At 56.9% G+C, this 24,741-nt stretch overlaps 3 protein-coding genes across 3 annotated transcripts; 2 read left to right on the forward strand and 1 right to left on the reverse strand.

Moving 5' to 3' along the window:
- The first annotated feature begins 1,288 nt into the window (after positions 1-1,288).
- Positions 1,289-3,550, forward strand: cskmt (citrate synthase lysine methyltransferase). Its single transcript, XM_069180549.1, is given in 3 exon segments — positions 1,289-1,621; positions 2,405-2,659; positions 2,662-3,550. Coding segments are annotated over 3 exon segments (756 nt in total). The 5' UTR covers positions 1,289-1,515; the 3' UTR covers positions 3,057-3,550.
- A 404-nt stretch (positions 3,551-3,954) lies between these two features.
- Positions 3,955-10,048, reverse strand: LOC107075860 (ependymin-like). Its single transcript, XM_069180385.1, is given in 7 exon segments — positions 3,955-4,806; positions 4,809-4,885; positions 5,881-5,968; positions 7,002-7,188; positions 7,349-7,483; positions 8,200-8,234; positions 9,903-10,048. Coding segments are annotated over 7 exon segments (654 nt in total). The 5' UTR covers positions 9,979-10,048; the 3' UTR covers positions 3,955-4,750.
- Positions 10,049-12,906: 2,858 nt separating this feature from the next.
- Positions 12,907-24,725, forward strand: syvn1 (synovial apoptosis inhibitor 1, synoviolin). The gene is made up of 17 exons (XM_069180293.1): positions 12,907-12,993; positions 13,629-14,032; positions 15,575-15,716; positions 16,539-16,631; positions 17,047-17,199; positions 17,328-17,376; positions 18,769-18,872; positions 19,340-19,466; positions 19,603-19,702; positions 20,074-20,139; positions 20,938-21,054; positions 21,170-21,327; positions 21,479-21,637; positions 21,734-21,871; positions 21,980-22,166; positions 23,225-23,331; positions 23,482-24,725. Exons 3-17 carry the CDS (start codon positions 15,585-15,587, stop codon positions 23,643-23,645), a joined length of 1,854 nt encoding a protein of 617 aa, XP_069036394.1. The 5' UTR covers positions 12,907-12,993; positions 13,629-14,032; positions 15,575-15,584; the 3' UTR covers positions 23,646-24,725.
- The last annotated feature ends 16 nt before the right edge of the window (positions 24,726-24,741 follow it).

Genomic DNA, 24,741 nt, shown 5'->3' on the forward strand with positions numbered 1-24,741 from the left:
GCTCTGCTGGGGAGTGGTGCTGGTCCTGTCTCTCCTGAGATCCAGTACTCTCTGCAGCTGAACAGCGCTGGTTCTGTCTCTGCCGAGATCCGGTACGCTCTTCTGGGGAGTGGTGCTGGTTCTGTCTCTCCTGAGATTCCGGTACTCTCTGCAGCTGAACGGCGCTGGTTCTGTTTCTCCTGAGGTCTGGTACTCTCTGCAGCTGAACAGCGCTGGTTCTGTCTCTGCCGAGATCTGGTACACTCTACTGGGGAGTGGTGCTGGTTCTGTTTCTCCTGAGGTCTGGTACTCTCTGCAGCTGAACAGCGCTGGTTCTGTCTCTGCCGAGATCCGGTACGCTCTGCTGGGGAGTGGTGCTGGTCCTGTCTCTCCTGAGATCCAGTACTCTCTGCAGGTGAACAGCGCTGGTTCTGTCTCTGCCGAGATCCGGTACGCTCTTCTGGGGAGTGGTGCTGGTTCTGTCTCTCCTGAGATTCCGGTACTCTCTGCAGCTGAACGGCGCTGGTTCTGTTTCTCCTGAGGTCTGGTACTCTCTGCAGCTGAACAGCGCTGGTTCTGTCTCTGCCGAGATCCGGTACGCTCTGCTGGGGAGTGGTGCTGGTTCTGTCTCACCTGGGGTCCAGTACGCTCTGCAGCTGAACAGCGCTGGTTCTGTCTCTCCCAAGATCCGGTACGCTCTGCTGGGGAGTGGTGCTGTTTTTTTTTTCTCCTGAGGTCCAGTATGCTCTGCAGCTGGAAAGCGTGGGTTCTGTCTTTCCTAAGATCGAGTATGTTCTGCTGGGGAGTGGTGCTGGTTCTGTTTCTCCTGAGGTCCAGTACGCTCTGCAGCTGGACGGTGCCGGTTCTGTCTCTAATGAGATCTGGTACGCCCTGCAGGGGAGAGGGACACGAACCAGAGACCACAGGCGCAGGCAGCAGGGAAGTGATTTAAAAGCAGGAGCAGCTCCTTTACGCAGACAGTGGCGGGTGTCTGGAACAGCAGGAATGACGCTAGGGTGCCCTTCAGTGGCAGTATGCTGCTGAATAGCAATCAGGCTCAATAGGCAGAAAAGCTCCTCTCGTCCACCTCTGACGTTGGAAAAGACGGCTCTTTCCCCGATTCGGGGTGACCTAGAAGACTGACTGGACTGGGGCTCCCCAGGACCAGGGCTGGGGGACCCCTGATTCAGGGGGGACCTGTGAGACTGACTGGACTGGCCCCAGTCACCCCGAATCAGAGTCTTCTCAGTCTGTCCCGGAAGTACGAGGTACAGACCCACCAGCCTACCGCAGGACGCACCCTGGGAAAAATCTACATCTAACAATTAAAAAAAATACCATCATAACTTTGTGACCGAGCAATGACTTCCTCACTATACACAATGTCCACTTTTCCTTGAGCTGCATCACCGCCTGTCGATATCCCATCTACCACTGGCGGCAATTCAGACTCCCAAGTCAAACCGGAATCTCCAGGTGGACGGAGACGCCGCGTCGCAGCGCCCTCTGGCGGCGGGCGGGCGTGTGTCTGGCAAGATGGCGGCGGCGTTGGGCAGGCTGGTCCGCAAGAGACGTGTTTCGGTCATGTTCGCGGCCAGACACTGTTTCCCCTGGCCGTGTCGGCTCCACGGCACGCTGACAAGTACGTGGCCTCTCTCTTTCTCAGCCCCCCCGTCTCCCTGTCTCGCTCGCTGGGCGCTGGGGTGGGCACGCTGGCCGGGGTCGCTCTCGACAGCAATCACAGCTCCTCGGGAGCTTTTTAAATCTCATTTAAACCCGTACCGTGCGGCTCTGTGACTGCAGCAGAGCTCCGCAGAAGTTGAACCGTGTTTACTGAGCAGACGGGGAGAGCGCACAGCTCTTCAACTGCCCCAGTCACCCGGAGAGCCGTGTTTTTTACATCTGTAGTCCGTGGGCAGGACACGCTAATGACAGAATAAAGCCGGAGGAATGAGGGGTGATGATACTGCACATCCACGGTGGTTAATTAAGAGTCTGCCTGTGTCTCTCTCTCCCCTCTCCCCCGTCTCCCTGTCCCTGTCTCTCCTCCCTCTCCCTCTTCCTGTCTTCTCCCTGTTTGCCTGTCCCTGTCTCTCCCTGTTCCTCTCCCTCCCCTCTGTCTCTGTCTCCCTCTCTGTTCCTCATCACCCTCTATCTCTCTATACCTCCTCCTCCCTCTCTTCTGTCCCCCTGTCCCTCTTCCCTCTCTCCTGTCCCTCTGTTCCTCTGTCTCTCTGTCCCTCTCTCCTGTCCCTCTGTTCCTCTGTCTCTCTGTCTCTCTTCCCTCTCTCCTGTCCCTCTGTTCCTCTGTCTCTCTTCCCTCTCTCCTGTCCCTCTGTTCCTCTGTCTCTCTGTCCCTCTCTCCTGTCCCTCTGTTCCTCTGTCTGTCTGTCCCTCTCTCCTGTCTCCCTGTCTCCCTGTCCAGCGGACCTGATTGAGAACATGCACAAGAAGGAGACGTGGGACCGTTTCTACCAGCAGGGCGGCGCCGGCCCCTCGCCGCTGCGCCCCTTCGAGTGGTTCTTCGGCTACCCGGCGGTGTCGGCGCTCCTGCTGTCCTTCCTGGAGCCGGGGCCCGGCCCCGAGGGCCCGGCGCGGGTGCTGGACCTGGGCTGCGGCACCTCGGACCTGGGGCCGGGCCTGTACCGCGACTCGGCCCGCGCCGTGCGGGTGACCTGCGCCGGCGGCTGGCGGGGAGCCCCCCGCGCCCGGGGCACCCCGCCTCGCTGATCCGGGTGCTGGAGCTGGACGGCACCGCCGAGCTGGTGCCGCGGCTCGGCCCGCGGACCCTGGACCTGCTGCTGGACAAGGGCACCACGGACGCCCTGCTGCGCTCAGGCGGGGGCGCCGCGGCCGGCCGCTGCCTGCAGCAGAGCCTGGGCGCCCTGCGGCCCTCGGGGTCCCTGCTGCAGTTCTCGGACGAGGACCCCGACGCGCGCCTGCCCTGGCTGGAGAGAGAGGGCCGGGGCGCCCCGGTCCGGCTGCTGGAGCTGGGCGCTCTGAGGGGGGTGAGCTACTACTGTTACATCATCAGCCCCCCCGCGCCGGTGACCACGTCGGAGACTAATGGGCAGTGACCCCAAAACTGACCCCCGTGTGACCCCAAAACTGCCACCTGTACCCCAGCACGGGTCCCCATGTGTCCCCATCACTGACCCCTGTGACCCCAAAACTGACCCCCATGTGTCCCCATCACTGACCCCTGTGACCCCAAAACTGACCCCCATGTGACCCCTAAACTGCCACCTGTACCCCAGCACGGACCCCCATGTGTCCCCATCACTGACCCCTGTGACCCCAAAACTGACCCCCATGTGACCCCTAGACTGCCACCTGTACCCCAGCACGGGCCCCCATGTGTCCCCATCACTGACCCCTGTGACCCCAGCACTGAGCCCTGTAAACACAACGGGGGTCTGCTGTGCTGCCCCCTGCTGGTCAGTGTGGACTAAGGACACCTCAGGGGTACACTCCGAACCAGCAGCCTCAGGGCTTGAGCCACATGCAGGCCTGGAATCAGGTCTCTTATTCTGTTGTTTTTTTTAAAAATAAAATTTCCAGTTACCTGAAAGTCATGTTCCTGGGTTTGACTCTGGAGTGGAGCTCCTTCCGTGTGGAGTCTGCATGTTCTTGCTGTGCGTATGTGGGTTCCTCCAGGTGGTCCCGGTGCTGTCAAGGTTAACTGGGACATTATCCCTGTGTGTGTGTGTCTGGACTAGTGGACTGGACGGGTCCGAAAGGTTGTTTCTTCCCTGGTCAGGAATGATGAGCTGTCTGGCACTGGAGGGAGAGATGGGGGCCATCTTGTCACACAAACTAGCTGAGCTCCCCCGTCTCTGTCCAGGAGTGTCCTTCAGGGACTGGGGCGACAGCAGTCTGGGACCTGATCTACATTTGGGGAGACCTGGGTCTACTGTCCCTCTGTCTTTCAGTGGTTTCTGGACACACAGAGTTGACAAGAAGACACAGAGTCGGTTGTACTTTCCGAGTGTTTAATTTGCTGCTTGTGGAGTTGCAGGGTACAGAGAGTGAAAGAGTGAGAGAGAGTGAATTTCCAGCACCGTCTGTTTCTCTGATGATCAGTTCATCAGACACCAGCACCCGGAGTCTCACTGCGGGGAGGGTTTGAGTCACTACGCTACACCTGCAGCCTGACTCTGGGGGTTCAACCACAGGGAGTCAGTGACAGAGCTGGGGCTCCAGCTGGCCACCTCTGTGTCTAACAAGACCGGACCTGAACCGCCGGCCCAGCTGTCCTCCCGGTCCAACAAGACTGGACCTGAACCGCCGGCCCAGCTGTCCTCCCGGTCTAACAAGACTGGACCTGAACCACCGGCCCAGCTGTCCTCCCGGTCCAACAAGACTGGACCTGAACCCCTGGACCAGCTGTCCTCCCGGTCCAACAAGACTGGACCTGAACCACCGGCCCAGCTGTCCTCCCGGTCCAACAAGACTGGACCTGAACCCCTGGACCAGCTGTCCTCCCGGTCTAACAAGACTGGACCTGAACCGCCGGCCCAGCTGTCCTCCTGGTCTCCCCGGTCTCACACTGTCTCTCTCTGTGCCCCCGGGTGTAATTATGAGTTTTCAGCTTATTTTGCCGTGAAACAAGAAAGACTACAGAGTTTAGGATTCATGTTAAAACCCCACCGAGACCGAGGCACCACTGACACCAGAGTAAGGAGAAGGGGGGGGGGGTGAGCCCCTGAGATTAGCACCCCAAGAGATCTGCACTCCATTTTTAGAAGACCAGACTACAGAAGCGTGTGTGTCAGCTCCACACCCTGCTCCTGGGGGAGACGGAGATCAGATTTCGGGGCTCCCTGCCTCCTCGTCTTTGTGGTTGCAGAAGGAAGGAGGGATGAGGACGTTGGGGTTCCGGATACCCCTGGTTATGTCGTAGAACCTGGGGATCACAGATGAGAGCAGCCAATGAGCAGCTCATGTTCATGAGGCCACTTTAACACCAGTTAAGAGAGACAGACAGAGAGAGAGAGACAGGTACTGGGAGAGAGACTACAGCGAGAGAGAGAGACAGGTACAGGGAGAGAGGCAGGTACAGGTAGAGAGAGAGATACAGGTACAGGGAGAGACTACAGGGAGAGAGACGGGTAAAGGGAGAGAGACTACAGCGAGAGAGAGAGACAGGTAGAGAGAGAGATACAGGTACAGGGAGAGAGACTACAGCGAGAGAGACAGGTACAGGAAGAGAGAGATGATTACAGAAAGAGAGACAGGTACAGGGAGAGAGAGAGAGACAGGTACAGGGAGAGAGGCAGGTACAGGGAGAGACTACAGGGAGAGAGACGGGTAAAGGGAGAGAGACTACAGCGAGAGAGAGAGACAGGTAGAGAGAGAGATACAGGTACAGGGAGAGAGACTACAGCGAGAGAGACAGGTACAGGGAGATAGATACTGAGAGAGACAGGTACAGGAAGAGAGAGATGATTACAGAAAGAGAGACAGGTACAGGGAGAGAGAGATGATTACAGACAGAGAGAAAGGTACACGGAGAGAGAGACGGGTACAGGGAGATCGATACAGAGAGACAGATACAGGAAGAGAGACAGGTACAGAGAGAGAGAAAGGTACACAGAGAGAGAGGCAGAGATAGAGTCATCTCCAGAAAGAGACAGATGGAGAGAGTCAATTGTGGATCAGAGAGCAAGAGACAGAGACAGGTACAGATATAGAGAGATGGAAAGACAGATAGGGCCATACAGGGACAGACATGTCCAGACAGAGACAAGTGAAGAGAGTCAATCACACGTCGGAGAGAGACAGGGGGGAGTCAATCATGGACCAGAGAGACAAGGGGTCAGTCACGGATCAGGGAGAGACAGGGAGTCAATTTGGGATCAGAAGGAGACAGGCAGTCACGTAGTTCGTAGCGAGACTCACGAAGAGGCAATCCAGCCAGTACTGTTGCTGTAGTAGAGGTTTGAGATAGGCAGGCAGCCGAACTCGGTGAAGGTGGATATGTAGGTACCTAGGAGAGCCCGACACAGTGATGTATTAGTGGAGTACCACAGGGGTCTGTACTGGGACCACTGCTCTTAACTATCTATACCACTGATGTGTTAGTGGAGTACCACAGGGGTCTGTACTGGGACCACTGCTCTTAACTATACCACTGATTTGTTAGTGGAGTACCACAGGGGCCTGTACTGGGACCACTGCTCTTAACTATCTATACCACTGATGTATTAGTGGAGTACCACAGGGGTCTGTAGTGGGACCACTGCTCTTAACTATCTATACCAGTGATGTGTTAGTGGAGTACCACAGGGGTCTGTACCGGGACCACTGCTCTTAACTATCTATACCACTGATGTATTAGTGGAGTACCACAGGGGTCTGTACTGGGACCACTGCTCTTAACTATACCACTGATGTATTAGTGGAGTACCACAGGGGTCTGTACTGGGACCACTGCTCTTAACTATCTATACCACTGATGTATTAGTGGAGTACCACAGGGGTCTGTACTGGGACCACTGCTCTTAACTATCTATACCACTGATGTATTAGTGGAGTACCACAGGGGTCTGTACTGGGACCACTGCTCTTAACTATCTATACCACTGATGTATTAGTGGAGTACCACAGGGGTCTGTACTGGGACCACTGCTCTTAACTATCTATACCAGTGATGTGTAAGTGGAGTACCACAGGGGTCTGTACTGGGACCACTGCTCTTAACTATACCAGTGATGTGTTAGTGGAGTACCACAGGGGTCTGTACTGGGATCACTGCTCTTAACTATACCACTGATGTATTAGTGGAGTACCACAGGGGTCTGTACTGGGACCACTGCTCTTAACTATACCAGTGATGTGTTAGTGGAGTACCACAGGGGTCTGTACTGGGATCACTGCTCTTAACTATACCACTGATGTATTAGTGGAGTACCACAGGGGTCTGTACTGGGATCACTGCTGCCTCTCTTTTGAGACCTGTTTTGTGCTCACAGTGAGAGAAAGGTTCTCTGCCTTTGTACCACCTCCCCCCTCCTCCTCACCTTGTGTCTCCGGAACCTTCCCCTTCCAGACGTTCACGAGGAGCCCCTCCCCTGGGCTGGACGACCCCCCCAGGATCACCTGGCTGAGGAATTCGGCATCGGGGGGGATCTGGATGGGCTGGAAATGGGCCTCCAGTGCCGACTTCTCACAGGTGTGGTTGTGGTAGGAGATGGTGTACTGGACAGCCTGAGGGAGAGGGGTAGTGTCAGTGGGTCAGCGTGTGAGTCAGTGTGTCAGTCAGTGTGTGGGTCAGTCAGTGTGTGGGTCAGCGTGTCGGTCAGTGTGTGGGTCAGCGTGTGGGTCAGTCAGTGTGTGGGTCTGTGGGTTTGTGTGCGATGGCTCCTACCTCCCTGTAGAGCAGTAGTTTGTCGACAGTGAGAGTCTTGTTCTTGACTGTCACGACCTCCCGGATGCGATATTTCCTCCCGAATGCGTCGTAGGTAAACTGCCCGTACACTGCGGCGTGCTCCTTGGGGTCAAACTGTGGGATCGCCGGAGAGAATCAGCAACACCGTTCAGAAGGGATCAGCTTCCTTGGACGGACTCGTGAACAGACAGGGATCGCAGCGCCGTGGAGTCTGCACGTTCCCCGCAGACACTCCCCTGTCTGCGTGGAGTCTGCACGTTCCCCACAGACACTCCCCTGTCGGCGTGGAGTCTGCATGTTCCCCACAGACACTCCCCTGTCTGTGTGAAGTCTGCATGTTCCCCACAGACACTCCTCTGTCTGCGTGGAGTCTGCACGTTCCCCACAGACACTCCCCTGTCTGCGTGGAGTCTGCACGTTCCCCACAGACACTCCTCTGTCTGCGTGGAGTCTGCACGTTCCCCACAGACACTCCCCTGACTGCGTGGAGTCTGCACGTTCCCCGCAGACACTCCTCTGTCTGCGTGGAGTCTGCATGTTCCCTCTCCCCTCTCCAGCCTTTCAAAGACATGCTAGTTGGGTTAAGTGGGGTCCCTAATTTATCCCTCTGTGTGTGTCACGTGTGCTGCACCCATCAAGGGTGCAGCCCCAGCCTGTGAACTGTGAACTATGACCTATGACCTGTGCTTCCAGGACGGGCACTGGTTTGCCAAGACCCTGACCAGGCAGAATCCGCTCTCCGACGAGGGACTCAGAGGTGCAGAAACAATGAACAAACCAGAGAGAGGCTCCGCATTCTGGGACAGGAGGAAGAGGAAGAGGATACTCACGACAGACATGCTTCCTTCCAGGAGTGGGGGCGACGCTGTGGAAAGGGCCAGGGGGCGGGGAGAGAAGAGACAGTCGATCAGTGAGTGCTTCTGATGGGACCAGACTGACCGGTCTCCCTGACCAGTCGTCACCCTCCTGCAGGGACTGGTGACGATGTCTCATCTCTCTTACAGAGACCCAGACTGGCCAGGATTTTCAACATGGCAGGAAAAACAACTGGGAACAGCAGCCCCAGCTCTGTGATTCCATCAAAACACAGGTCTCAGGAAACAAGGAGCATCAAGAGTGACCACACACACACACACGCACACACACACACTCACGTGCACTCACACACACACACACTCACAGACAGACACACACGCACTCACAGACACACTCACGCGCACTCACAGACACACACACACATGCACTCACACACACACACACACACACGCACTCACATACACACACACGCACACACACACACGCACACACACACACGCACACACACACACACGCACTCACAGACACACACACACGCACTCACAGACACACACACACTCACGCACTCACAGACACACACACACACAGAGAAAGTACAGGGGACCAAATTCAAAAACACATTTGGAAGACGTAACACTTCCTCAGACTTTACCAGAGACAACCTCATTAACTCTCTTCAAATCTAAACTTAAAACTGACCTTTTTACCAAGGTCTGTGTCTGACTGCCGGCATCTGTACTTTTTTCATTGACTTGATTTGGGTTTTTTCTTTATTCACGTGCAGTGTCCTTGGGTTTGGAAAGGTGCTTGATAAATAAAAGTGATCATTATTATTAATACTGATTGATTTTGACAACAGCTGAGCAGACAGGTGAATTTCCTGCAATACTGATTGTTATTGATGATCTGTGCGCAATCAGGTTAATTCCCCATATTGCTGATCATTATTGACGATCTCTGAACAGATTAATTCTCCAAATTATTGATCATAATTGATAATTGCTGAACAGACACTAATTCTCCTTGTGGTCGATAACTCCTAACATACAGATTGCTTCTCAATATAATATCAATATCACTCTGGGTGATCTCTGAGCAGAGGAAAGTTTTTTCTCCATACTCCTAGTTGACTTGATGAGCTCTGAGCTCTGAATTAGCTGTGATAATTATTAACGAGCTCTCGATGTTGTGACCAGCGCTCGTTGAGCTCGTTAACCCCGCAGGTCTGCGTGTGGAGATGGTATTTTAGACCGGTGCTGCCAGATCTCTCCACCGTCCGCTCGGAAACAGAGGACTGGACCTCCCTCCGAAGACAGAGGAGAAAGTGGAGACACAGGAAGACCTGTCACAGTGCGGAGATGGTCCTGTACACCTGTACTGTACACCTCGGTACCCCCTGCTCTGTCCTCCCTTTCCCTCTCCCCCCTCCCTCACTCCCCACTCTCTCTTCCCCTGTCACCCCACACTCTCTCTCTCTCTCCCCCTATCACCCCTGCTTTCTCTCCCTCACTCTCTCACTCTCTCTCCCCTGTCACCCCACACTCTCTCTCTCTCTCTCCCCTGTCACCCCACACTCTCTCTCTCTCCCTCTCCCCCTGTCACCCCTGCTCTCTCTTTACCTCTCCCCCTGTCACCCCTGCTCTCTCCCCCTCACTCCCTCACCCTCTCCCCCCCCTCTCTCACTCTCTCTCAGACGATCGCGGTCTCTGTCTCTTACCGCAGGGTTTGGGCTTCTGTCCCTGGGCTGACAGAGCCAGACACAGGCAGATCAGGGCCAGAGCAAGGGGCTGCATGCTTCTCTCGGGCAGACGGGCTCAGTGCTGCAGACTCCAGCAGCTCCTCCAACACACATGAGGAACTGCCTGCAGTCCCTTATATACACAGAAACACTCCCCTCCACTGGCACTCCACTCAGCCAGGTTTTCACTGCAAACAGCCACCCACGCACAGTACAAGGCTGGTTGATCTCATGACTTTTGTGTAAGCATGATTTTATCATGACCCCACTGGGCTCTACTGTGCTGTACTGGGCTTTTACCCTGATCTCACTGGCCTTTACTGCACTGTACTGTGCTTTTACCCTGATCTCACTGGGCTCTACTGCGCTTTACTGTGCTTTTACCCTGATCTCACTGGGCTCTACTGTGCTAGTCTGTGCTTTTACCCTGATCTCACTGGGCTCGACTGCACTGTACTGTGCTTTTACCCTGATCTCACTGGGCTCTACTGCGCTGTACTGTGCTTTTACCCTGATCTCACTGGGCTCTACTGTGCTAGTCTGTGCTTTTACCCTGATCTCACTGGGCTCGACTGCGCTGTACTGTGCTTTTACCCTGGCCTCACTGGGCTCTACTGCGCTGTACTGTGCTTTTACCGTGATCTCACTGGGCTGTACTGCGCTGTACTGTGCTTTTACCCTCTGAGATCAGGGTAAGGGTATAGGACACCTGTCTGACAAGTGCTTAATCACATCTGGGAACAGAAAGCTGTGTGTAAATGGCAGGGCTGTGGGAAAGTAAGACCAGGAGTGCCAGCGGACTGGAGTCTGAGAGCGCAGCTCAGGTGACAAACATGCTGGGGGAGTCAGTCAGCTGACTTGCACACCTTGTAGGGCAGAGAGCACAACCTGTTTACAGAGGGAGAGAGAGGGGGAGGGGGAGAGGAGAGAGGGGAGAGAGGGGAGAGGAGGGGAGAGAGGGGAGAGAGGGGAGAGAGGGGAGAGAGAGGGGAGAGAGAGGGGAGAGAGAGGGGAGAGAGAGGGGAGAGAGAGGGGAGAGAGAGGGGAGAGAGAGGGGAGAGAGGGGAGAGAGGGGAGAGAGAGGGGAGAGGGGAGAGAGAGGGGAGAGAGGGGAGAGGGGAGAAGGGAGAGGGGAGAGGGGAGAGGAGAGGGGAAGAGAAGATAGAGAGGAGAGGGATTAGGAGAGAGGGGAGATAGAGAGCAGAGAGGAGGAGAAGGAGGGGAAAACCCTGTGTTTTGTTGTTACTGGAGATGCTGTTGTCACCCCACGTGCCTCCTGTCTCCTGACATCATGACGACACTCCCCTGTGTCCTCTCCACTGGGTCACAGTTCAGCTCTGCGTCTCTGACACCCTGGATCATGTTATTTCAAACTGTGTTTTACTTTACAAATAATCTTTTTCATTTTTTTGTTACTTTCTACTGGATATCAGTGTTTTATGGTCCAGTTGTTTCAGCACATTTGTGAAACCTCACCTGACTGACACTATATTAGTAAGGAGTTTCTGGACAGGGTGTCCAGTAAGAGCTTGGACCCCAGGGGTGTCTGTACAGGGTGTCCAGTAAGAGCCTGTACCCCAGGGGTGTCTGTACAGTGTGACCAGTAAGAGCCTGTACCCCAGGGGTGTCTGTACAGCGTGTCCAGTAAGAGTCTGTACCACAGGGGTGTCTGTACAGCGTGTCCAGTAAGAGTCTGTACCACAGGGGTGTCTGTACAGCATGTCCAGTAAGAGCCTGTACCCCAGGGGTGTCTGTACAGTGTGTCCAGTAAGAGCCTGTACCCCAGGGGTGTCTGTACAGTGTGTCCAGTAAGAGTCTGTACCCCAGGGGTGTCTGTACAGCGTTTCCAGTAAGAGTCCGTACCCCAGGGATGTCTGTACAGCGTGTCCAGTAGGAGCCCGTACCCCAGGGGTGTCTGTACAGCATGTCCAGTAAGAGCCTGTACCCCAGGGGTGTCTGTACAGCGTGTCCAGTAAGAGTCCGTACCCCAGGGGTGTCTGTACAGTGTTTCCAGTAAGAGTCCGTACCCCAGGGATGTCTGTACAGCGTGTCCAGTAAGAGCCTGTACCCCAGGGGTGTCTGTACAGCGTGTCCAGTAAGAGTCCGTACCCCAGGGGTGTCTGTACAGTGTGTCCAGTAAGAGTCTGTATCCCAGGGGTGTCTGTACAGTGTGTCCAGTTAGAGTCTGTACCCCAGGGGTGTCTGTACAGTGTGTCCAGTAAGAGTCCGTACCCCAGGGGTGTCTGTACAGAGTGTCCAGTAAGAGTCTGTACCCCAGGGGTGTCTGTACAGCGTGTCCAGTAAGAGCCTGTACCCCAGCATGTCTGTACAGTGTGTCCAGTAAGAGCCTGGACCCCAGGGGTGTCTGTACAGCATGTCCAGTAAGAGCCTGTACCCCAGCATGTCTGTACAGTGTGTCCAGTAACAATCTTTGCTTATTTGTCAAATGTTTCAGAAGAACTAGCAGGTCAACATGTTTGTTGAAGAAGGATTGTTTCCGCCTCCCAGCAGGGCATCAGCTCTGTTGACGGTAAACGGTATTGTCAAAGAAGAGATAAGGGGAAAAAAAGAGATACAAATCCACAGTTTGTATTAATGTATTTATAGGATTAAAACGGTTTCGAGCCGCTTCGAGTACAACTCACCCTTCTGTTGTTTGGTTTTTACCCTCAGTGTCGCTACACAGTCATGACACGTGGCGGCGCTGTCTGTCCGCTTGTTAAAACAGAAATTAAAACGTCCGCATGACGATTAAAAGAGCGACACGCGATTGGTCCGCGTCAGCAGACTGGAAAAACCATTTCCGTGGAATTCAAATTTGATTGGTTGATGTTTGTGCATTTGCCAGGAGGTGATTGGTTTGCAGTTTCACTACACGCCACGCCCATTGGCCCATTCCGAAGAGTGACGCCGGTTACCGTAACACCTTGGTAGAAGCGCATCTTTCGATTCCAATGGCTCTTTCCTGACTGAAATTTGAATTTGTAGAGACCTTTGGTCTGAAGATGACTTCAGCGTGCCTGGAAAATTAGAAGCGTCTCTTGTCATGTTTGCACGGAGCGGTTTTGAGGTGCGGGGTCTTTTTTTCTAGCCTGCAGCTCCACTGTCTTGTGTTTTGAAAAACCGTTAACTCGGATCGGGTGCTCTCGATCGTCTCATTTATCGTCATTATTTATTTCATTGAGCTAGCTTTAACAGACTGCACATAGTACATTATAGAGAGAACACGAGTCCTCGCATTATCACCTGAACACAATGCAAGGGTCATCAGTTATTGGAAGCGCTAGTTCTCTTGAAGTGTTAAGCGCATCCTTGCGATATTCGTGATATGCGCGTTTGTTATGATCACTATGGTAACTACAGTCCCCTTTCAGTCCAATCACAGCCCGACACGGACTCGGGGATCCGGTCATCGGGAAGGAATTTTGAGGGGGGGGGGGGTGTATTGGGGTTGTGAGTTAATTATTAAGCGTTTATAAACATCAGATCAGTAAAACGTGAACTCACCCAGTGTTAAAAAAAGAGTTTGAGACATTTTCCCTTGAATTGACGCTGAAGATGAAAAAAAGCATAAATTAATAATTTGAACTGGGCGGTTGGTACAGTCCGGCGGTCGTGCCGAGGGTTGGAGATTATATTTTAAACTGAAATGGGGGGGGGGGGCGCAGAATATTTACATGTTTGATTTCCATATTCTCTTCCAAGGTCTCTCAACCTCGCAGGGGTGAGGGGTCACTGGGTGTCTTCCGGCGCTGTAGAATGTATTGAACCCGGGCTGCATGAACCACGGTCGCGGCAGAGCGACTCCTCGGTGCTCCCCCTGCCCGAGCAGATGGTCGGGTCCGAGCCGGAAGTGAGGTGTCCCTCCTGCTCAAGGAGGATCTGTGGAAAATAAACACGCAGCTGCGAGACGGAGTTGTTCGAGACGCGCGGAAGGAGCGGGTGATAATCCACGGGAGAGGCCAGCTGGGGACGTGAAACGTTACGGGAACGCTTGTGGACCCGTTTTGCGCGCCGGTCTTGCCCGAACAGAGCCCACACCGACTGGGAGCGCCCGAAGAGGCCGGGGGAGGACTGCATTCCGCCGGCGTGACAGAGAGAGAGAGTCGGTAAGTGTACACCCCCACCCCCCCGTCCACACACACACACCGGGTCTAATAGACACGACGCGATACGGGACAGGACCGGTGCCTGTGCGTCACCAACACTCACTGTAAAACTCAAAACAGAGACAGGATTCCGGCAGGAGACCTGTGTTCGTATGGCAGAGCAGAGTCTCCAACTCGGGCTTCCCCAGTTACTGGGCTTGTGTGTGGAACTCGGTCCCTGGTGCTGGAGGCTGGACACGTGTTAACTTCACTTAAGACACGGAGCGGATCAGACTGCTGCACACCGGGAGTCTGACTGACAGCACTGTCACACCTGGAGCGGATCAGACTGCTGCACACTGGGAGTCTGACAGTACTGTCACACCTGGAGCGGATCAGACTGCTGCGCACTGGGAGTCTGACAGCACTGTCACACCTGGAGTGGATCAGACTGCTGCGCACTGGGAGTCTGACTGACAGCACTGTCACACCTGGAGCGGATCAGACTGCTGCGCACTGGGAGTCTGATTGACAGCACTGTCACACCTGGAGCGGATCAGACTGCTGCACACTGGGAGTCTGACTGACAGCACTGTCACACCTGGAGCGGATCAGACTGCTGCACACTGGGAGTCTGACTGACAGCACTGTCACACCTGGAGCGGATCAGACTGCTGCGCACTGGGAGTCTGACTGACAGCACTGTCACACCTGGAGCGGATCAGACTGCTGCGCACTGGGAGTCTGACTGACAGCACTGTCACACCTGGAGCGGATCAGACTGCTGCGCACTGGGAGTCTGACTGACAGCACTGTCACACCTGGAGCGGATCAGACTGCTGCACACTGGGAGTCTGACAGCACTGTCACACCTGGAGCGGATCAGACTGCTGCGCACTGGGAGTCTGACAGCACTTTCACACCTGGAGTGGATCAAACTGCTGCGCACTGGGAGTCTGACAGCACTGTCACACCTGGAGTGGATCAGACTGCTGCGCACTGGGAGTCTGACTGACAGCACTGTCACACCTGGAGTGGATCAGACTGCTGCGCACTGGGAGTCTGACAGCCCTGTCACACCTGGAGTGGATCAGACTGCTGCGCACTGGGAGTCTGACTGACAGCACTGTCACACCTGGAGCGGATCAGACTGCTGCGCATTGGGAGTCTGACTGACAGCACTGTAACACCTGGAGCAGATCAGACTGCTGCACACTGGGAGTCTGACAGCACTGTCACACCTGGAGCGGATCAGACTGCTGCGCACTGGGAGTCTGACAGCACTGTCACACCTGGAGCGGATCAGACTCTTGCGCACTGGGAGGACAGCTGGTCTGGTGGGTCAGGTCCGAGAACAGCTGGTCTGGTGGGTCAGGTCCAGTCCTGTGAGACTGGGAGGACAGCTGGTCCGGTGGGTCGGGTCCAGTCTTACCAGAGACTCTGCAGGTGTAGGTGCTGGAGCTCCCTGACCCGTCCTCAGCGGTGTGGCTGTGCAGAGTGTTTTTGGAGCAGCCTGCCTGCTCTGGTTTTCTGGTTGACCCTAACCCCTCCCTCCTCTCTCAGTGTGGCAGCGATGGTGCGGGCAGCGATGGTGACGGCCATCAGCGTGGCGCTCACGGCGGCGGTGGTGGCCAACGCCTACTACCTCAAACACCAGTTCTACCCCACGGTGGTCTACCTCACCAAGTCCAGCCCCAGCATGGCTGTGAGTACCTGCGACAGACGCGCTCCCTCCCTCTCCCTCCCCTGTCTCCTCTCTCAAAGAATTACACTGATAAATTACATTGAAGCAGATACATATCATTGGACATTCATAAAACATTTGAGACATGGGCTCACTGTTCATCAGGAGATCACACAGTGTATTATTATTATTGAGAGACAGGCTCACTGTTCCTCAGGCTGGGACAGGAGATCACACTGTATTATTATTATTGAGAGACAGGCTCGCTGTCTGTTCCTCAGGCTGGGACAGGAGGTCACACACTGTATTATTATTATTGAGAGACAGGCTCACTGTCTGTTCCTCAGGCTGGGACAGGAGATCATACACTGTATTATTATTATTGAGAGACAGGCTCACTGTCTGTTCCTCAGGCTGGGACAGGAGGTCACACACTGTATTATTATTATTGAGAGACAGGCTCACTGTCTGTTCCTCGGGCTGGGACAGGAGATCACACACTGTATTATTATTATTGAGAGACAGGCTCACTGTCTGTTCCTCAGGCTGGGACAGGAGATCACACACTGTATTATTATTATTGAGAGACAGGCTCACTGTCTGTTCCTCAGGCTGGGACAGGAGATCACACACTGTATTATTATTATTGAGAGACAGGCTCACTGTCTGTTCCTCAGGCTGGGACAGGAGATCACACACTGTATTATTATTATTGAGAGACAGGCTCACTGTCTGTTCCTCAGGCTGGGACAGGAGCTCACAGACTGGGCTACAGCTCTTTTGAGTTTCCCCCTCAGTAGGAGTGGAAGTTGTTCTGAGTCTCTCCTCTCTCCTCTCTCTCAGGTGTTGTACATCCAGGCCTTCGTGCTGGTGTTCCTGTTGGGGAAGTTCATGCGCAAGGTCTTCTTCGGACAGCTGCGCGCTGCAGAGATGGAGGTGTGTGTTGTGAGTGCTCGTGTCACATGGTGTGGAAGAGTCTGCCTCACTGCCCTGCACAATGACTGCGTTCCTGCAGCGTGGCAGTGTCTCTCTCAGCGCCTGACTGAGTGCTCCTGGTAGGCAGTGTCAGAGACCTGCCGGTCAGTGGGTCAGTCGGTCAGTGTCTCTCTCTCAGCGCCTGACTGAGTGCTCCAGGTAGGCAGTGTCAGAGACCTGCCGGTCAGTGGGTCAGTCGGTTAGTGTCTCTCTCTCAGCGCCTGACTGAGTGCTCCTGGTAGGCAGTGTCAGAGACCTGCCGGTCAGTGGGTCAGTCGGTCAGTGTCTCTCTCTCAGCACCTGATCAAGCGCTCCTGGTAGGCAGTGTCGGAATCCTGCAGGTCAGTCGGTCAGTCGGTCAGTCTCTCTCTTTCAGCACCTGATCGAGCGCTCCTGGTACGCCGTGACGGAGACCTGCCTGGCCTTCACAGTCTTCAGGGATGACTTCTCTCCACGATTCGTCGCCCTCTTCACCCTCCTCCTCTTCCTCAAGTGCTTCCACTGGCTGGCCGAGGACCGGGTGGACTTCGTGAGTGGGGGATCGGGGGGGGGTCGGGATGGACTTGGGGAGTCGGGGGGGACAGTGGGGGGTCAGGGAGGAGAAGGGAGCAGTGTGTCTGCTGGCTGAATCTTGAGTCTCACTCCTCTTCCTCACAGATGGAGCGAAGCCCCAACATCTCCTGGCTCTTCCACTTCAGAGTGCTGTGTGAGTGTCTGCCGCAGTGTCACACACACACTCTCGTACCACCACACTCTTGCCTGGTAACACGCTCGCTGACGCTCTGGTGAGCTCGCTGACACACACTCGTGCTCGCTGACGCTCTGGTGAGCTCGCTGACACACACTCGTGCTCGCTGACGCTCTGGTGAGCTCGCTGACACACACTCGTGCTCGCTGACGCTCTGGTGAGCTCGCTGACACGCACTCGTGCACGCTGACGCTCTGGTGTGCTCGCTGACACACTCGTGTACGCTGACGCTCTGGTGAGCTTGCTGACACACACACAGGTCTAGTGACACGTACGCTGACGCTCTGGTGAGCTCGCTGACACACACTCGTGCTCGCTGACGCTCTGGTGAGCTCGCTGACACACACACAGGTCTAGTGACACGCTCGCCGATGCTCTGGTGAGCTCACTGACACACACTCGTGCTCGCTGACGCTCTGGTGAGCTTGCTGACACACACACAGGTCTAGTGACACGTACGCTGACGCTCGCTGACACACACTCGTGTACGCTGACGCTCTGGTGAGCTCGCTGACACACACTCGTGTACGCTGACGCTCTGGTGAGCTCGCCGACACGCGCACAGGTCTAGTGACACGTACGCTGACGCTCTGGTGAGCTCGCCGACACGCACACAGGTCTAGTGACACGCTCGCTGACGCTCTGGTGAGCTCACTGACACGCACAAACTTCTAGTGACACGTACGCTGACGCTCTGGTGAGCTCGCCGACACGCGCACAGGTCTAGTGACACGTACGCTGATGCTCTGGTGAGCTCGCTGACACGCACATAGGTCTAGTGACGCGCATGCTGACTCTCTGGTGAGCTCGCTGACACGCACACGTGCACGCAGGCCCGGTTCCGCACTGAACCCACTGCCGCCTGCCCCAGGGAGGAGACAGCTGCTCCTGGTCACGCCTGGGTGAGCTCCTCACCGCTCCGTGAGCAGGTGCTTAAATTGCCAATGGGGCCGTTTCCTTTAACTAGTGATCCATTGCACTGACACTCCTGGTGCAGGACCTTCCTCGTTAATAAGAAGCTGGGGAAGTGGCTTGTAGGAGGTAACGTATTGCTGAACACCGTGACTCTACCCACACTCTGCGTAGATCAGTGCAGCGCCTTCTTACAATCATTCACCCCCAACGTCTCGCTCGTCTCGAGCGAATCCCTCCCACAAGTCCCCGCTAGCTGTGGCGGATCGCTGCTCGGAAATACAGCTGGGGTCGAGCGTCGCTGCCGTCTGTTGTGAACCCGCGCTCACTGTGCGTTGCGTTGTGGTGAGGTCTGTGTGTGCTCTTGAAGCTCCTCCGGCCCTGCTTCCATAATCCCCCTGTCTATTTGTCTGTCCGTCTCCCCTCCGTCTCTCTCAGCTCTGATGGTGCTGCTGGGAATTCTGGACTTCCTGTTTGTGAGCCACGCCTGTCACAGCATCATCACCCGGGGGGCCTCGGTCCAGCTGGTGTTTGGGTTCGAGGTGAGTTCCCTGCCTCTCTGTCTCGCCTCGCCTCGTCTCTCACGAGCTCTCTCTGCCCCCCTGCCTCGCCTCTTCCCTCACGAGCTCTCCCTGCCCACCTGCCTCGCCTCTGCCCTCACGAGCTCTCCCTGCCTCGCCTCTGCCCTCACGAGCTCCCCCTGCCTCTCTGCTTTTCCCTCACGAGCTCCCCCTGCCTCTCTGCTTTTCCCTCACGAGCTCCCCCTGCCTCTCTGCTTTTCCCTCACGAGCTCTCCCTGCCTCCCTGCCTCGCCTCTGCCCTCACGAGCTCTCCCTGCCTCGCCTCTGCCCTCACGAGCTCCCCCTGCCCCCCCGCCTCTGCCCTCACGAGCTCCCCCTGCCTCGCCTCTGCCCTCACGAGCTCCCCCTGCCTCGCCTCTGCCCTCACGAGCTCTCTCTGCCTCCCTGCCTCGCCTCTGCCCTCACGAGCTCCCCCTGCCTCTCCTCAGTACGCGATCCTGCTGACCATGGTGCTGACCACCTTCATCAAGTACGCCCTCCACACCGCCGACCTGCAGAGCGAGAACCCCTGGGACAACAAGGCCGTCTACATGCTGTACACCGAGCTCTTCACGGGTGAGGCTCGGGCCGCGGGTCCGGGGAGCGGGCGGCTCGTGTCCGTCCTCCTCCGCCGCCCCCCCGCTGTCCCGGGAGTGCGGTTCCCGGAGGTCCGCGGGGCCCGTCTGACCGTGTCCCTCTCCCCTGTGTCCAGGCTTCATCAAGGTGCTGCTGTACATGGCCTTCATGACCATCATGATCAAGGTGCACACGTTCCCCCTCTTCGCCATCCGCCCCATGTACTTGGCCATGAGGTCAGTGTCCCGGTCCGGAATCGCTCTCCTCCTCCTCTCCCTCCCCCCCCCTCCCGCGGGTCGTGGCCCCTGTCCAGCCTGTGTGGGAGGGAGGTGTTCCTCACCCTGGCTTCTCTCCGATATCGGCTTGAGCAACAGGGCTGGGCAGCTTGTTCCAGTCTCCCACCTCTCTTAGTGTAGAGTAGCTCCTCCTGTGCCTGGCGTGATCCGAGTATCGCACCCAAGACAGGCCTGGGAATCGGCTGGATCCCGACTCCCAGCTCTCCTTTCCTGTGTGCTTGTGCCCGGCCCCCTCCCCTTCTCCCCCCCCCCCCCCCCCAGTTGGCTCCGCGGTGACGCCTGTGCCCTCTCTCCCCCCCCCCCCCCCGCAGGCAGTTCAAGAAAGCTGTGACGGACGCCATCATGTCTCGACGGGCCATCCGCAACATGAACACGCTGTGAGTGCTGCAGCTGCGCCCGCCGACACGCAGAGCCTGCAGGGCGGAGCCGGTACTGAGCACTCACAGTGCCCTCTCCTCCCTCCCTCTCTCCCCCCTCTCCACCACCTCTCTCCCTCCTCTTTCTCTCTCTCTCCCACCTCTCTCCCCTCCTTTCTCCCTCTCTCCCCCCTCTCCACCACCTCTCTCCCACCTCCTTCTCCCTCTCTCCCCCCTCTCCACCACCTCTCTCCCACCTCCTTCTCCCTCTCTCCCCCCTCTCCACCACCTCTCTCCCCTCCTTTCTCCCTCTCTCCCCCCTCTCCACCACCTCTCTCCCACCTCCTTCTCCCTCTCTCCCCCCTCTCCTCCACCTCTCTCCCCTCCTTTCTCCCTCTCTCCCCCCTCTCCACCACCTCTCTCCCACCTCTTTCTCTCTCTCTCCCTCTCTCCTACACCTCTCTCCTCCTCCTCTTTCTCCCTCTCTCCCCCCTCTCCACCACCTCTCTCCCACCTCCTTCTCCCTCTCTCCCCCCTCTCCACCACCTCTCTCCCTCCTCTTTCTCTCTCTCTCCCTCTCTTTCACCTCTCTCCTCCTCCTGTTTCTTCCTCTCCCTCCCTCTCTCCTCCACCTCTCTGTACCTCTCTCTCCCCTCCCTCCTCACCTTTCTCTCTCCTCTCTCTCCCCCCTCTCCTCCACCTCTCTGTATCTCTCTCTCCCCCTCTCCTTCTCCTCTCTCTCCCCCCCCCCTCCTCCACCTCTCTGTACCTCTCTCTCCCCCTCTCCTTCTCCTCTCTCCTTCCTCCTCTCTCTCGCAGTTACCCTGACGCGACCCCAGAGGAGCTGCAGGCCACAGACAATGTCTGTATCATCTGCCGGGAGGAGATGGTCACTGGAGCCAAGAGGCTCCCCTGCAACCACATCTTCCACTCCAGGTACGGAGCCGCCCCCTCTCGCTCGCTCGCTCTCTCTGTCCTTGCCGCGTTCCCGGTCACGTCTCGCCCCCCCAGTCCGTGCGCGTCCCGTGTTAACGGCCCCCCTCTCCCTCAGCTGCCTGCGCTCCTGGTTCCAGCGGCAGCAGACCTGCCCCACCTGCCGCATGGACGTCCTGCGGGCCTCGCTGCCCAATCAGACGCCGGCCCCGCCCCCGGCCCAGCCCCCGGCCCCGCCCCCCGCGGCCAATCCGGCGGGCGTGGCGCCCGGCAACGGTGAGTCCCCGCCCACCCGGGAAACGATCCAAGAGGCACCTGTTAAAAAGGGGTCTTGTGTTAAATTTCAACCGCTGTGCAGTGGGGGTCTGAGCCGCGGTTTCCCCTTCCTGTCTGCCGGTGTAACGGTGAATTCCTTCCCCCTCCGCAGTGCCTCCCGGGATGATGCCTCCCTTCCCTCCAGCCATGTTCCCATTCTGGGGGCCGTTCCCAGCGGCGCCCCCCCCCGCGGGGCCCCCCCAGGCCACACCGGCCCCGCCGGAGCACCCCCAGCCCAGCGCCGCGGCCGCGGACACGACGCAGGGAGCGGGTGAGCGGCGCGCGCCGGGGCCTGGCCGACAGACTGACCGGCGGGCTGGCCGGGGCCGGCTCGATCCGCTGACCCCCTCTCTCTCTCTCTGTCCAGGGGCTCCGGACACTGGCCGCCCAGCCCAGCCTGGGGCTGAAGCCCTGCCCGCGGGCGCCATCCCAGGGTTCCCCTTTTCCCTCCCGCCACCCTTCCCATCAGCCCCCTGGCTGGGCATGCCGCCGCCCCCGCCCTTCGGTGAGTGAGTCGCCGGACCGGCGACGTGTCCGGCGCTAGGGGTCAGTTAGTCCCGTGTTTGTGCTGCAGGGAGTTGTAACCTCGTTAACCTCCTCCCCCCCCCCCCAGGGCTGTCCCCCCCGCCGGCGCCCCCCGCAGGGTTCTCGGGGCTCAGCGAGGAGGAGCTGGCGGAGATGGAGCAGGAGGGCAGGAGGGGGCTGGAGGCCCGGCTGCAGTGCCTGCAGAACATCCACACGCTGCTGGACGCCGCCATGTTGCAGATCAACCAGTACCTGACCGTGCTGGCCACTGTCAGGTAACCGCACACACTGCTGGCCACTGTCAGGTAACCCCACACACTGCTGGCCACTGTCAGGTAACCCCACACACTGCTGGCCACTGTCAGGTAACTACACACACCTTACACCCCACACACACTATACATTATACACTACGCACATGCACTGCTGGCCACTGTCAGGTAACTACACACACTGCATGCACCACACACACTATACACTACACACACCCGCACACACACACACACACACACTGCTGGCCACTGTCAGGTAACCCCACACACTGCTGGCCACTGTCAGGTAACCCCACACACTGCTGGCCACTGTCAGGTAACACGCACACACTGCTGGCCACTGTCAGGTAACACGCACACACTGCTGGCCACTGTCAGGTAACACGCACACACTGCTGGCCACTGTCAGGTAACACCCACACACTGCTGGCCACTGTCAGGTAACACCCACACACTGCTGGCCACTGTCAGGTAACCGCACACACTGCTGGCCACTGTCAGGTAACCGCACACACTGCTGGCCACTGTCAGGTAACTACACACACTTTACACCCCACACACTGCTGGCCACTGTCCGGTAACTACACACACCTTACACCCCACACACTGCTGGCCACTGTCAGGTAACCGCACACACTGCTGGCCACTGTCAGGTAACCGCACACACTGCTGGCCACTGTCAGGTAACCGCACACACTGCTGGCCACTGTCAGGTAACTACACACACCTTGCACCCCACACACTGCTGGCCACTGTCAGGTAACTACACACACCTTACACCCCACACACACTATACATTATACACTACGCACATGCACTGCTGGCCACTGTCAGGTAACTACACACACTGCATGCACCACACACACTATACACTACACACCCGCACACACACACACACGCTGGAATTCGACAGCGCCGCCACACTGTGAATAACCGCACCCTGTTGGTTTCGATTTCTCGGCTGATGTTGGTGACGCTCGGCTGATGAGGAATGTACATGATAGACCCGTATCCGTCTACCTAGAAGAAACAAACTTGCCTCTCTTCCATCCCCCCCCCAGCCCCCCCAGGCCTGCTCCCACCAGCAGCGCCCCGGCTGAGACCGCGAGCTCGCAGGTGGCGCCCCCCTCAGGCCCGGAGGAGAGCACCAGCCAGAGTGCAGAGAGCGGTAAGTGGTGCCGAGGGCCACCACCAGGGGGAGCTGCGGCGCAGGCGTGGGTGGGCGTGGAGGTTCGGGGTTTCCGGTGTCGGGACGGTCGTTTCGGAAAAGGGGAAGGCCTGTTCCTGCACTTGTCCAACCCCGCCCTCTCCGCCCCAGGTGAGCCTCTGGAAGGTGCAGTGGGGTTCTCCGTCCCAGAGTCCATCTCTCCGGGAGAGCCGGATGACCGCAGGGAAGGGGAGGAGGACGGGGAGCCGGACGCCGCCGAACTGCGGCGGAGACGCCTGCGCAAGCTGGAGACGGCGCCCCCTGCTGACCACTGATGGGCCACGAGCGCTTGGACACACAGTGTACACTGTACCCTGGCTACACACACTGCTACACACACAGTGTGCACTGGACACACTGCTACACACACAGTGTACACTGTACCCAGGCTACACACACTGCTACACACACAGTGTACACTGTACCCTGGCTACACACACTGTTAAACACAGTGTGCACTGGACACACTGTTAAACACACAGTGTGCACTGGACACACTGCTACACACACAGTGTGCACTGGACACACTGCTACACACACAGTGTACACTGTACCCAGGCTACACACACTCCTCACACATAGTGTACACTGTACCCAGGCTACACACACAGTGTACACTGTATCCAGGCTCCACACACTGTTACACACACAGTGTACACTGTATCCAGGCTCCACACACTGCCACACGCACAGTGTACACTGTACCCAGGCTACACACACAGTGTGCACTGTACCCTGGCTACACACACTGCTATACTGGGACACTGCTCAGCGACACACACCCACGTGTAGTGCGGCATTTGTCCATGGCACAGAAACCGCCTGCGCGCGATGATGTGAAAAGGCCAGGTCCCGTTTCCCAGCAGCCTGATCCGCTCCACGTTTTACCAGCTCTCAGAGGTCCCTGGACAAACACAACACTGGGTGAAGACACAGGCTGGCTCAGGCACAGCTGCACAGGGAGAGATTTTAAATTCTACAGTGTTTCATTTCCCCTGCTGCACTGGTACACAGAGTCCTGTGTCGCGGGAGGGACAAAATTCCTAAATGGAGCAGACTGCTGAGGAAAGGGATCCCGGCTGCCATCGGGGTAATCTTGTCCCTCCTGTATCTGCGCACTGTGCTGCCGGGGGGGAGGGTCATGCATATAACAGGCTTGTCTTTTTCTTCTTTTTGTATTTTTTTTTTCTCTGTTGGGTTATTAATCTCTGCGAAGGGGGGGAGGAGGGGGGGGCAGGCTCTGTTCGGACTACAGCAGTGGAGTGTGGAGGGTTAATTTAATTTGTACATACTGTATAAAGAGTTTTATGAGGATGATCTGTACAGACTGCAGAATAAACCTGTTCTTCAGAGGAGCAGACTGTCTGTGTC

The sequence above is a fragment of the Lepisosteus oculatus genome, chromosome 18, assembly GCF_040954835.1.
Source record: "Lepisosteus oculatus isolate fLepOcu1 chromosome 18, fLepOcu1.hap2, whole genome shotgun sequence".
Taxonomy (NCBI): Eukaryota; Metazoa; Chordata; class Actinopteri; order Semionotiformes; family Lepisosteidae; genus Lepisosteus; species Lepisosteus oculatus.

Bases quoted from the DNA above. Each gene is read 5' to 3' on its own strand.
- syvn1 (XM_069180293.1), top strand. From the start codon at position 15,585: ATGGTGCGGGCAGCGATGGTGACGGCCATCAGCGTGGCGCTCACGGCG. The intron at 20,140-20,937 runs GTGAGTGCTGCA...TCTCTCTCGCAG, and splicing joins ATCCGCAACATGAACACGCT to TTACCCTGACGCGACCCCAG. The intron at 21,872-21,979 runs GTGAGTGAGTCG...CCCCCCCCCCAG, and splicing joins GCCGCCGCCCCCGCCCTTCG to GGCTGTCCCCCCCGCCGGCG.